The sequence below is a fragment of the Pongo pygmaeus genome, chromosome 8, assembly GCF_028885625.2.
Source record: "Pongo pygmaeus isolate AG05252 chromosome 8, NHGRI_mPonPyg2-v2.0_pri, whole genome shotgun sequence".
In the NCBI taxonomy this organism is placed as follows: domain Eukaryota; kingdom Metazoa; phylum Chordata; class Mammalia; order Primates; family Hominidae; genus Pongo; species Pongo pygmaeus.
Genome location: NC_072381.2, coordinates 73,929,279 through 73,942,102, shown reverse-complemented (window position 1 = coordinate 73,942,102; position 12,824 = coordinate 73,929,279). Strand labels below are relative to the sequence as shown.

The 12,824-nt window shown below is 41.3% G+C and overlaps 1 protein-coding gene across 9 annotated transcripts in view; it reads left to right on the top strand.

Moving 5' to 3' along the window:
• Positions 1 to 12,824, top strand: part of TET1 (tet methylcytosine dioxygenase 1) — a 168,820-nt gene that overhangs the window by 120,182 nt on the left and 35,814 nt on the right. For all 9 annotated transcript variants that reach the window (XM_063670530.1, XM_063670531.1, XM_063670532.1 and 6 more), the window contains one exon: positions 235 to 328. In XM_063670530.1, the coding sequence (XP_063526600.1) occupies positions 235 to 328 (94 nt within the window). The remainder of the gene's footprint in view (positions 1 to 234; positions 329 to 12,824) is intronic.

The following is a 12,824-nucleotide window of genomic DNA, read 5'->3' as shown; positions in this document are numbered from 1 at the left end:
CTCAGCCTATTTTTTAAAGAGTGATCTTTGAGGATAAGTGAGTAGGACTGGTTAACAAATTAAAATACCTGCCACACAAAAGCAAATGTTTAACAAGAGAAAATTATGAAGAGTGTCTGATTTTTGAACTTCTGTACATCTATATCTTATATACATTAAGATGTTCAAAGCCAAAGCCTTCAAGTACAGATTGCAATTAATTAGTACATTCCCTTCACTGTGTTTTATACTCAGGTATGGTCAAAAAGGAAACGCAATAAGGATAGAAATAGTAGTGTACACCGGTAAAGAAGGGAAAAGCTCTCATGGGTGTCCAATTGCTAAGTGGGTAAGTATTTCCTATTTATACATTTTTTTGAAGCTTGTTATTCCAGAGCTGATATTTATACATTTACAATAGCCAGAGTGACCTTTATTTTATTTATTCATTTATTTATTTAATTTTTGAGACAGGGTCTTTGTCGCCCCGGCTGGATGGCAGTGGTGCAATCACACCTCACTGCAGCCTTGATCTTCCAGGCTCAAGCAATCTTTCCACCTTAGCCTCCAAGTAGTTAAGACTTGCCACCAAACCCGGCTAATTTTTTTTTTTTTTTTTTTTTAGTGGAGAGCTCAAGTGATTCTCCCACCTCAGTCCCCTAAAGTGCTGGGATTACAGGCGTGAGCTACTGTGCTGGGCCAGATTTTTTAATAGATTTTTAAGTAAATTGGCCATTTGTGATGAAAGTTGCAAATATATTTTCTCAGTTTGTTGTGGTTTTACCAGTTAGTTTTTTTTTTTTTTGACTAATCAGCTTTTTCATCTTTTATAGCTTTAGGGTATTTTATCTTAATTAGAAAAATCTTTACCACTTGTAGGTTATAAATCTTTCATTTTCTTTTGTAGTATTTTAATGATTTTATTTTTTTCTATAATGAAGTATTTTATATTTATCCTGGTTTAGAGTGTTGGTAGCTATGTACACTTCTCCAGATGGCTACTCAGTTATCCAACACCACTCATTTAATTGTACACCTCTTCATTATTGATGTGTATTTGTTTATATGTGAGAATTCCCTATTGTGTTAAATCATTGTCTTTAATCAGCATGAGATTGCTCTAATTATTTAGATTTTATAATGTTTCCATTTCTGATAGGCTAATTCCTTTTAATTTTTCAAAAGTGATCTGACTATTCTGGTTTATTTTATCATATTAGTGTATAAACACCACGTTTCATTACAAGAATAAAATCCTACTGGTATTTTTATTGGAATCATATTAACAGAATTTGGAGAATTTACATATATTTCATGTTCAGTCTTCCTATTCTACATATTGCATCTTTACATTTGCATATGCCTTCTTTTGTCCTTTAGGACTGTTTTAAGGTAGAATTTAAGGGAGAATTTACATGTTTCTTCTTTTTGTACATATTTCTCTTGTGTATCCTCTAATACAGTTAGTCCAACAGACTAACTCTAATTTTATATTGCTTTAGTAACGATGGTCTCCTTACTTTGTTTCTCTCTTCCCATGGGGATCTTTCCAGGGTTTTCCCATGAAGTGTGGGTTGTCGGCCCAGCACGGTGGCTCACGCCTGTAATCCCAACACTTTGGGAGGCCGAGGCGGGAAGATCACCAGAGGTCAGGAGTTCAAGACCAGCCTGGCCAACATGGTGAAACCCCGTCTCTACTAAAAATACATAAATTAGCTGGGCATGGTGATGGGCACCTGTAGTCCTAGCTACTTGGGAGGCTGAGGCAGGAGAATCGCTTGAACCCAGGAGGCGGAGGTTGTAGTGAGCCAAGATCGGGCCACTGCACTCCAGCCTGGGCAACAAGAGCAAAACTGTCTCCAAAAGCATGCATTGTCAGGGAATGCCTTTCAGGGGAGGGAACATTTAAGCTGAGAAAGGAGTTACAAAAAAGCAAAAAAGAGCTAAGTAGGCAGAGGATATGCAGGGAGTAGCATTCCTAAGCAGAGAAAACAGCAAAAACAAAGGTCTTGGGATTAGAAATAAGAGTCCAGTAAAAAAAATCTAAGCAGAGTCATTTGAAATTAAGGGGATAGGCCGGGCGCAGTGGCTCATGCCTGTAATCCCAGCACTTTGGGAGGCCGAGTGGGGCAGATCACCAGAGGTCAGGAGATCGAGCCTATCCTGGCTAACATGGTGAAACCCCGTGTCTACTAAAAATAGAAAAAATTAGCCGGGCGTGGTGGTGCGAGCCTATAGTCCCAGCTACTCGGGAGGCTGAGGCAGGAGAATTGCTTGAACCCCCGAGGTGGAGGTTGCAGTGAGCCTAGATCGCGCCTCTGCACTCCAGCCTGGGCGACAGAGTGAGACTCTGTCTCAAAAAAAACAAAAACGAAAAACGAAATTAAGGAGATAATTAATAGAACCAGGTGGGGATAAAAAGGTGAATGATTTTGTAGGCCATAGCGAGGAGCTGAGGTTTTAGCCCATGAGTAACATGAAGGCCTTCATGTTTGAATAACAAACAGGTATTATCTCCTGCAGTTTTAGTGGGTTAGGAATCCAAGTGGTGCTTCTGGTATAGGCTCCTATGAGGACGCAATCATCTGAAAACTTGACTGGGGAAGAGTGGTGCAGCTGGAAGACCCACTTCCAAGCTCCCTTACAGGAGGCCTTAGCTCTTTGATGGCTGTTGGCTGGAGGCCTCAGTTCCTCCTCATCTTAAATGTTTTCATAACACAGCAGCTTGGTTTCCCCTAGAGTGAGTGAATCAAAAGAGGGCAAGAAGGAAACTACAGTGTCTTTCTTTTATCACCTCAAGAGGTTGAGGCCAGGAGTTCAAGGTTACAGTGTACTATGGTGGCTCCTGTGAGTCCATAGCCAGCCACTGCACTCCAGCCTGAGCAACATAGCAAGACCCCACATCTCTCTTTTTTTTTTTAAAGAAAGAAACAAAATAAACTAGATTCTCAGAAGCCCCAGTTATAAATCTCCCATCCTGGCTTTGTGGTAATAATTTTCTTGCTTTCCACCTTTCCCTGCTACTTATATATTTCTCAAACAGTATAGTTTTATTTTGTTTTGTTCTTTTGTGTCTGGCCTATCCATAGTACCTTGTATATTTGAAATAAATCACACAATTGGTTCCCAATATCTGGGGCTGATAGTTGTTACCAATTTATTGAGCTATATCTGTTAGCTATTTCTGAATTGTTCACTCCTTTGTCTATTAAGTGGTAAGGAATGAATATGTCCTCATGATGTGGCAGCTGGCTTCTCCTACAGTGAGTCCAAAAGAGAGAAAGGTAACTAGGCTTATTGGTGGGATTGGGGTGATTTCTTTTTCCTCTCTTTAAAACCTTTTCTAATATAATAATAATGACAGTGATATAAAGAATTGTAGTGTATAGTTTTTTGGTTTTGTTTTTTTTTTTTTCTTAAGAAGGCAAATATAAACGCTGTAGCTTAAAGATTTTGGTGACAATTTTCTATTTAGTATTTTTCCCTAGCGAAATTTTATTTGTTTGTTTTGGATATCCGTCTGTGTTGCCTGGGCTACAGTGCACTAACCCAGGGGACCCAACCCCTGAGCCATGGGCCAATAGGAACCTGACTTCATGGCAGGACGTAAGCAGCAGGAGAGCAAGTGAAGCTTCATCTGTATTTACAGCCACTCCTCATTGCTAGTATTACCACCTGAGCTCTGCCTCCTGTCAGATCAGCAGTGGGATTAGATTCTCATAGGACTGCAAACCCTGTTGTCAACTGTACATTCGAGGGATGTAGGTTGTGCTCTCCTTATGAGAATCTGATGCTTGATGATCTGTCACTGTCCCACCTCACCCCCAGATGGGACCGTCTAGTTTTAGGAAAACAAGCTCAGGGCTCCCACTGATTCTTTATTATGATGAGTTGTATAATTACTTTATTATATATTACAATGTAATAATAATAGAAATAAAGTGCACAATAAATGTAACGTACTTGAATCATCCCAAAACCTATGCCCCTGGCCCCACCTCTGTGGAAAAACTGTCTTCCATGAAATGACAGACTCTGGCTGTTGCCCAGGCTGGAGTGCAGCGGCTCAGTCTCGGCTCACTGCAAGCTCTGCCTCCTGGGTTCACGCCATTCTCCTGCCTCAGCCTCCTGAGTAGCTGGGACTACAGGTGCCTGCCACCAAACCTGGCTAATTTTTTGTATTTTTAGTAGAGACGGGGTTTCACTGCGTGAACCAGGATGGTCTTGATCTCCTAACCTCATGATCTGCCCACCTCGGCCTCCCAAAGTGCTAAAATAGGTTTTTTAACTGATTTTATGTCAGAAAAATCGTAATGTTAGTCAAACTTTATTTTTCCAAACTTTCCAGGTTATCTTACTTATCTTACTTAAAATATTCATATTGTTTACTGCTTTTGCATAGAGCAATGCCGAGCCTAGAATTAGCACTCAATAAATTTGTGTTGAGTGAATGAATATGGAGTTTAAATATGACTATTTCGAAAATGTATTTTAGGGCTGGGTTAGGTGGCTCATGCCTGTAATCCCAGCACTTTGGGACGTCAAGGTGGGTGGATCACCTGAGCTCAGGAATTTGAGACCATCCTGGACAATATGGTGAAACTCCGTCTCTAGTAAAATACAAAAAATCAGCCAGGCGTGGTGGCACGTACCTATAGTCCCCGCTACTCAGGAGGCTGAGGCATGAGAATCGCTTGAACCCTGGAGGCAGAGGTTGCCATCAGCCGAGATTGTGCCACGGCACTCCAGCCTGCGCAACATCCAGAGTCTATCTCCAAAAAAAAAAAAAAATTCCCATTTGGGTGCAGTGGCTCATTTCTGTATATCTGTAATCCCAGCACTCTGGGAGGCTGAGGCGGGGGGACCACTGGAGCCCAGTAGTTGGAGACCAGCTTGGACAACATAGTGAGACTCTACAAAAAAAAAACTTTTTTTTTTTTTTTTTTTGAGACGGAGTCTCGCTCTGTCGCCCAGGCTGGAGTGCGGTGGCTCCATCTCGGCTCACTGCAAGCTCCACCTCCCGAGTTCACGCCATTCTCCTGCCTCAGCCTCCCGAGTAGCTAGGACTACAGGCGCCCGCCACCACAACTGGCTAATTTTTTTTATTTTTAGTAGAGACGGGGTTTCACTGTGTTAGCCAGGATGGTCTCGATCTCCCGACCTCGTGATCTGCCCACCTGTGCCTCCCAAAGTGTTGGGATTACAGGCGTAAGCCACCACGCCCAGCCAAAAATTTTTTTAAATTAGCCAACTGTGGTGGTGTGCGCCTGTGGTCTCAGCTACTCTGGAGGCTGGACGATTGCTTGAGCATAGGAAGAGGAGGTTGCATTGAGCCATTGTTGGGCCTCTACACTCTAGTCTGAGTAACAGAATGAGCCCTGCCTACAGAGAGAAAAGAAAGTTGAGTATCTTGAATTTGAATTGGTATCTTGAAATAGTATGGCTGTGGTATTCATTATTAGCTATATTCTGAGGCATGAGAAACTGAGAATTAGAGCTGGGAATCTGCTGGAGTTGTCCACCCCACGCTTAAACTTTAGGTAGAGGTTGAATGAAAATTGGAATTAAAAAATGTCCATGAAGAAAGGTGGGAAAAATTTTAAAACAATTTAAAAAAAGAATTAGATCTGTCTGTATTCCACATGGTTTGTAGAACTTTACCATGAGGTTATTTTGAATGATACTAGTGCAATTGGGTGGACTATATGTGGGTGAGGGAGGAAATGAAGGTCAAAAATTTTGAACTAAGAAATCGAACATACACATGCAGCCAGTGAATTACATTGCTCCAAATTTACTTTTCATCTTGGATAGTGTACCTTTTTTGTGTATTTGTTATAAAACATTAATCTATATCAAGCATTGTTTCATGATTTCATTTTTTAAAATCTCCATGTGTATGCTTAGGTTTGTTAGTAGTATTAAAGTTCTGTCCTAAACTGCCCGCTCACCGTTTTTTTTAAGTTGTGTTTCTCGTCTTCTTTTTTTTGAATCTTGCTCTGTTGCCCAGGCTTGAGTGCAGTGGCACAATCTCGGCTCACTGCAACCTCTGCCTCCCAGATTCAAGTGATTTTCCTGCCTCAGCCTTCACCATGTTGCCCAGGCTGGTCTCAAACTCCTGACCTCAAGTGATCCACCCTCCTCCACCTCCCAAAGTGCTGGGATTACAGGCGTGAGCCACTGCGACAGCCTTCTTGTCTTGTTTGCTTGGAAGAGAGATCTATTGCTTCTCTTTTTAATGATCACACACAAAAAGTCTAACAGCAAATTCTAACTGGCCAGCACCACTTTCTGGGCCATTCTTACATTGTTTTGCCTATGTTCTCAACACTGTTTTATTCTCCTCTTGAAATGTTTCCTTGCCAGGTGGTCATTAATACTCTCACATAATTATAGTCTTTGGCAGAGATTTTTGACTCTTTTTCTCTGCTGTCACTTTGGATCTTGTCAGAAATAAGTTATCTTGTTCTTCAGTAGATTTTGAAGAAAAGGGTAATATAGTTTCTTAGATGCACCTTAGATGTTCAAGGAGAATCACTTAAACCTGGGAGGCAGAGGTTGCAGTGAACTGAGATTGTGCCACTGCCCTCCAGCCTGGGTGATAGCATGAGACCCTGTCTCAAGAAAAAAACAAAAAAAATAGTATTTTAAAAATTAGCTGGATGTCGTGAGTAAATCACATTTAAGAATTTCCCAGCTGGCCAGGCATGGTGGCTCACGCCTGTAAACCCAGCACTTTGGGAGGCTGATGCAGGCAGATCACTTGAGACCAGGAGTTCAAGACCAGGCTGGCCAACATGGTGAAATCCCGTCTTTGCTAAAAATACAAAATTAGCCGGGCGTGGTGGCGTAAGCCTGTAATCCCAGCTACTCAGGAGGCTGAGGCAGGAGTATAACTCTTTGTATACTTCCCCTCTTGAGCTTCTGGGGTAATGGCAGAAGTAGGTAGAAGTCAAACAGTGGATGGCCTCGTTGGCTCCAATGACTGAGTGCTTCACATTGGGCATCATATGATGAGTTCCCCTCTGTGCGATTGTGTATTAGTCAATAGAGCAGATGTGGCAATGAATACCTACAAGTGATTTTTTTTTCCTTTGGAGATGAAGTCTTGCTCTGTTGCCCAGGGTGGAGTACAGTGGCATGATCTTGGCCCTCTGCCTCCCAGGTTCAAGCCATTCTCCAGCCTCAGCCTCTCGAGTAGCTGGGATTACAGGTGTGCGCCACCACGCTCAGCTAATTTTTGTATTTTTAGTAGAGGTGGGGTTTCACCATGTTACCCAGGCTGGTCTCAAACTCCTGACCTTAAGTGATCCACCCACCTTGGCCTCCCAAAGTGCCGTAATTACAGGCATGAGCCACCGCGCCTGGCCAATATTAAACTGACTTACATGTTTTTCTTTACTTAAGCTTATTGTCTGCTAAAGTACCATTAGTACTCTTTTTATGTTAGTTTGTTTACTCGCTTATAGAGTTCATTTTTTAAGGAAATCTTAATTCAAGTATAATATACACACAGAAAAGTGTACATACCATAAGGTACAGCCCAGTGAAATTGTACAAAGTGAACATACCTATGTGACCAGTGGCCAGATCAAGGCATTACCAAAACTTCAGAACCCCGTTGTGTGAACTCAGTCATTAACCCCGTTACAAAGGTTGAATTGTATTGTAAAAGTCTCATTTTCTTGTAATATGTAGATAGCTTTAAATGATGTTACCTGGTGACATTTTGGAGGGGTTGGTCACCATAATTTTGTTTTGAAAAATTTACTCTACTTTGTCTCTTACATGATTGTTGATAAAACTCAAAAGTGACCCTTCTTTGGAAAGATACCCGCTACACTTGACATGAATGTTGCTCCCAGATCTGAATCTGGTCTGTAATTTGTATGCTGCCCAGATCATTTGTGGCACTGACAAATCACCCTATTCCCTTTGGAAACCTTACAAATAAGATTGTGTTACAGGGACTTATTTTTTGCTTTAAAAAAATAAGCTTTTAAAAAAATTATAATTTACAGCTTGGATACTTCCACTTAGTTTGGTTTTGATTTAATTCAACTTTTTTTTTACTTTTTTCTTTTCTTCTTTTTTTTTTTTGAGATGGAATTTCACTCTTGTTGCCCAGGCTGGAGTGCAATGGCACAATCTGGGCTTACTGCGACCACCGTCTCCTGGTTTCAAGCGATTCTCCTGTCTCAGCCTGCTAAGTAGCTGGGATTACAGGTGCCCGCCCACCAAGCCCAGCTAATTTTTGTATTTTTTAGTAGGGATGGGGTTTCACCACATTGGCCAGGCTAGTCTCAAACTCCTGACCTCGGGTGATCTGCCTCCCTTGGCCTCCCAAAGTGCTGGGATTACAGGTGTGCCTGGCCAATTTATTTTTTTACTTTTTAAAAAACTATTATTACTTTTTTGAGACAGAGTTTCACTCTTGTTGCCCAGGCTGGAGTGCAATGACTGTGATCTCAGCCCACTGAAACCTCTGCCTCCCAGGTTCTAGGGATTCTTCTGCCTCAGCCTCCCAAGTAGATGGTATTACAGGTGCCCACCACCAAGCCCGACTAATTTTTTTTGTATTTTTGGTAGAGATGGGGTTTCACCATGTTGGCCATGCTGGTCTCGAATCCTGACTTCAGGTGATCCACCCGCCTCGGCCTCCCAAAGTGCTGGGATTACATGCGTGTGCCACCGCGCTAGCCGTTTTAAACTTTAAAATTTTTTTAAACTGTGTAATCTTGCTCCTTCTAATATTAGTGGGTTTTTTTGTTCGTTTGTTTGTTTGTTTGTTTGTTTGTTTTGAGACAGTCTCGCTCTGTCGCCCAGGCTGGAGTGCAGTGGTGCTATCTCAGCTCACTGCAAGCTCCGCCTCCCGGGTTCACGCCATTCTCCTGCCTCAGCCTCCCGAGTAGCTGGGACTACAGGCGCCCGCCACTGCGCCCGGCTAATTTTTTTTTTTTTTTTTTTGTATTTTTAGTAGAGACGGGGTTTCACCATGTTAGCCAGGATGGTCTCAATCTCCTGACCTCGTGATCTGCCCGCCTCGGCCTCCCAAAGTGCTGGGATTACAGGCGTGAGCCGCCGCACCCGGCCTCTAATATTAGTTTTTAAATTTAAAAATTGTATATACACATCATAGATATATTTCAAATTTTAAAAGCCATTACAATTTTAGCCTGTGCTTAGAGATTATAATTTTTAGCAGTTTGGGTATACTCAAACTAAAAGTTAGGCTGTGAAAATTTTCTGTTTTTTGAGACAGGGTCTTGCTCTGTCACCCAGGCTAAAAGTACAGTGGCGCAACTCACTGCAGCCTTGACCCAGGCTCAAGCAATCCTCCTTCCTCAGCCTCCCAAGGAGCTGAAACCATAGGCACTCACCACCACGCCAGCTAGTTTTCTGGGGTTTTTTGTAGAGACGGGGCCTCATTTCATTGCCCAGGCTCGTCTTTAACTCCTGGGCTCAAGAAATCCTCCTACTTTGGCCTCCCAATATGTTGGGGTTACAGGCGTGAGCCACCATGCCCAGCCAGAACTTTTTTTCTTTTCTTTGTTAAAAAAAAAAAAAAAATACCAAGTGTTGTGGGTTTTTTAATTAAAAAAAATTTTTTTTCTTTTTTTTTTTTTTTTGTGAGATGGAGTTTCACTGTTGTCTCCCAGGCTAGAGTGCAGCAGCACGATTTCAGCTCACTGCAACCTCTGTGGTTCAAGCGATTCTCATGCGTCAGCCTCCCCAGTAGCTGGAACTACAGGTTGCACCACCACACTCACCTAACTTTTGTATTTTTAATAGAGACAGGGTTTCACCATGTTGGCCATGCTGGTCTCAAACTCCTGACCTCAGGTGGTCTGCCTGCCCTGGCCTCACAAATTGCTGGGATTACAGGCTTGAACCACTGTGCCCTGCCCTAATTTTTGTATTTTTAGTAGAGGCGGGGTTTCACCATGTTGGCCAGGCCAGTCTCGAACTCCTGACCTCAAGTGATCCACCCACCTTGACCTCCCAAATTACTGAAATTACAGGCATGAGCCACCGTATCCAGCCTGTTGTTAATAGTCAAAAAAATAGAAACAGAATACTAAGCTAAGAGTGATAATTTTTGTCATTGTACACCTAAGGTGAAAGTTGACATCATGATTCAATTTGCATTGTAACTAGCAAAGTTGGGTGTTTTACTTATTATTAATTTTTATTTCTTCCATGAATTCACTCTTCATAACCTTTTTTTAAGGTTATCTTCTATTATACTTTGGTAAATATGTATAATAGACCACATATGTATAATATGTGTATGCATAATAGACCATGGCTGGTTTTATCATGGCTGGGCTTGGGGCCTCACACCTGTAATCCCAGCACTTTGGGAGGCTGAAATGCACAGATCACTTGAGGCCTGGAGTTTGAGACAAACCTGGGCAACATAGCCAGACCTCGTCTCTACCAAAAATACAAAAAAGTAGCCAAGCACGGTGGCAAGCACCTATAGTTCTAGCTACTTGGGAGGGTTAGGCAGGAGGATCGAATGAGCCTGGAGAGCTTTTAAATGATATTAAAGGCTGCATACAGCCATGATCGAACCACTGCACTCCAGCCGAGTTGACACATTGAGACACTGTCTCCAAAAGGAAAAGAAAAGAAAACAAAAAACAACAATTTTAAAAGAACAAACTTCAATTTAGAAGAGCAATTCCCTTATTTGTTTAAAAAACGTTTCTCTTGAGGGTTGGAGAATTACCTATTGGGTACAATGTTCACTATTTTGGAAGTGAGTATACAAAAAGCCCAAGACTTCACCACTGCCCAATATATCCATGTAATAAAACTGCACTTGTACCCTCTAATTCTTTAAAAACAAATTTTCCTGACATGATACTCATTTACCCTTCCATATGAACCTTAGAAACACGCTAAATTTGAATAGATTGGGGGAGAGATTTATGGCTAGACATTTAGGGTTGGCTTTCTCATTTAGGAACACTATTATGTTCTTCCAACTGAACTTTCTTTTATAACCTTCTCTTTACATTTTTTATAGTTTTATTCTTAGGTTTTTTGCATCTTTCTGTTTTTTAACAACCTTACTGAGATATCAGACTTTAAACCAAACTTCTATCTGGTTATTCCTAGTATATAGTAAAGCTATTGCATCTTCAGTACATAAGGATCCAATTGTTTTACTCTCTTTAAAAATTGAGTAGATTTTTCTGTGATTCTCTTGAAAAATATTCTAGAAAGACTATTATAGCTATAATAATTGTGTCCTATTATTTTAATACCAGTCATATATCATATTGTCTATCTTTCAAATAGGACTGTAGAACAATTATGAAGTCTGTATACCAGCAAGAAGTTAGTGAATATAGTAGAAAAATAATTAAATGTCACCATAGTATTCATTGACATTAGGAACAGATAGTATATTTTTGTACAAACAGAACAAGAATGTGCATACCTTTAGTGTTCTCCTGGTTTTTGGAAGGAGGGTAATTAAAAAGCTGTTTAAATACTTGTTTTTTCTGTTTCTTATATGCATGTGACATGACTAGAAGCCAAATTTGCCTGCTATAACAAAAACCTCTATGGGGCTTTGAGCTGCTTCTGTCCAAGCCTTGAGTATGCAAGAATAATCTTAGCTGCAGTTGCCTCTTGGAAATTTAACAGTGTCTTTATCACAACGCTCTCTTCTCTCCACCAACATAGGTACCTCCTTTTTTTTTTTTTTTTTTTTTGAGATGGAGTCTTGCTCCCATCACACAGGCTGTAGTGCACTGGTACAATCTTGGCTCGCTGCAACCTCCACCTCCCAAAGTGCTAGGATAACAGGCATGAGCCACGGTGCTGGCCTGGGTAGCTCCTTTTTACTGTGTTTCACTTTGCTAGGTGACAAATATTTTTACTGTGTTTCACTTTGCTAGGTGACAATTTTTGTCATATGACAAAATACATATGAATATATTTGATGACATATATTCATATGCTCATCATCTATTTTCATATTCTCTATTGTGAAGTGCCTATTCAATTTTTTCGGCCAATTTTCTATGGGGGCAATTCTCTGTATATGTTGTGTCATATATATTATGCCAAATATATGTAATGTCTATATATAATGTGTATATATATATATATCATGTCAAATATATGTCATGTAAATATTTCTCCTGCCCTTTTGCTTGCCTTCTTTATTTTTTTATTTTATTTTATTTTTTTTGAGACAGAGTTTCTGTCGCCCATGCTGGAGTACAGTGGCGAGATCTGGGCTTACCGCAACCTCCGCTTCCCAGGTTCAAGGGATCCTCCCGCCTCAGCCTCCCAGGTAGCTGGGACTGCAGGCAGGTGTCCACACCCGGCTCATTTTTTGTGTTTTTTTTGAAGAGACAAGGTCTCACCATGTTGCCCAAGCTGGTCTCAAATTCCCGACCTCAAGTGATCTAACCACCTCTCCCAAAGTGCTGGGATTACATGTGTGAGCTACTTCTCCCAGCCTCTTTTTTTTTTTTTTTTTTTTTTAACTCTGTTGCCCAGGCTGAAGTTCATAGCTCATGATGATAGCCTTGAACTCTCCATCTCAAGCGATCCTCCTGCTTGCCTTCTTTATTTTTTTATTTTATTTTTTGGCGGGTATGGAGTTTCTGTCGCCCATGCTGGAGTGCAGTGGTGCAAGGTGTGCTCACTGCAACCTTGACTTCCCAGGTTCAAGGGATCCTCCCCCCTCAGCCTTCTGAGCAACTGGGACTACAAGTACATGCCACTATGCCAGGTTTATTTTATTTTTTGTGGAGACTGAGTCTCAGTATGTTGCCCAGGCTGGCCTTGAACTCTTGGCCTCAAGCAATCCTCTCACC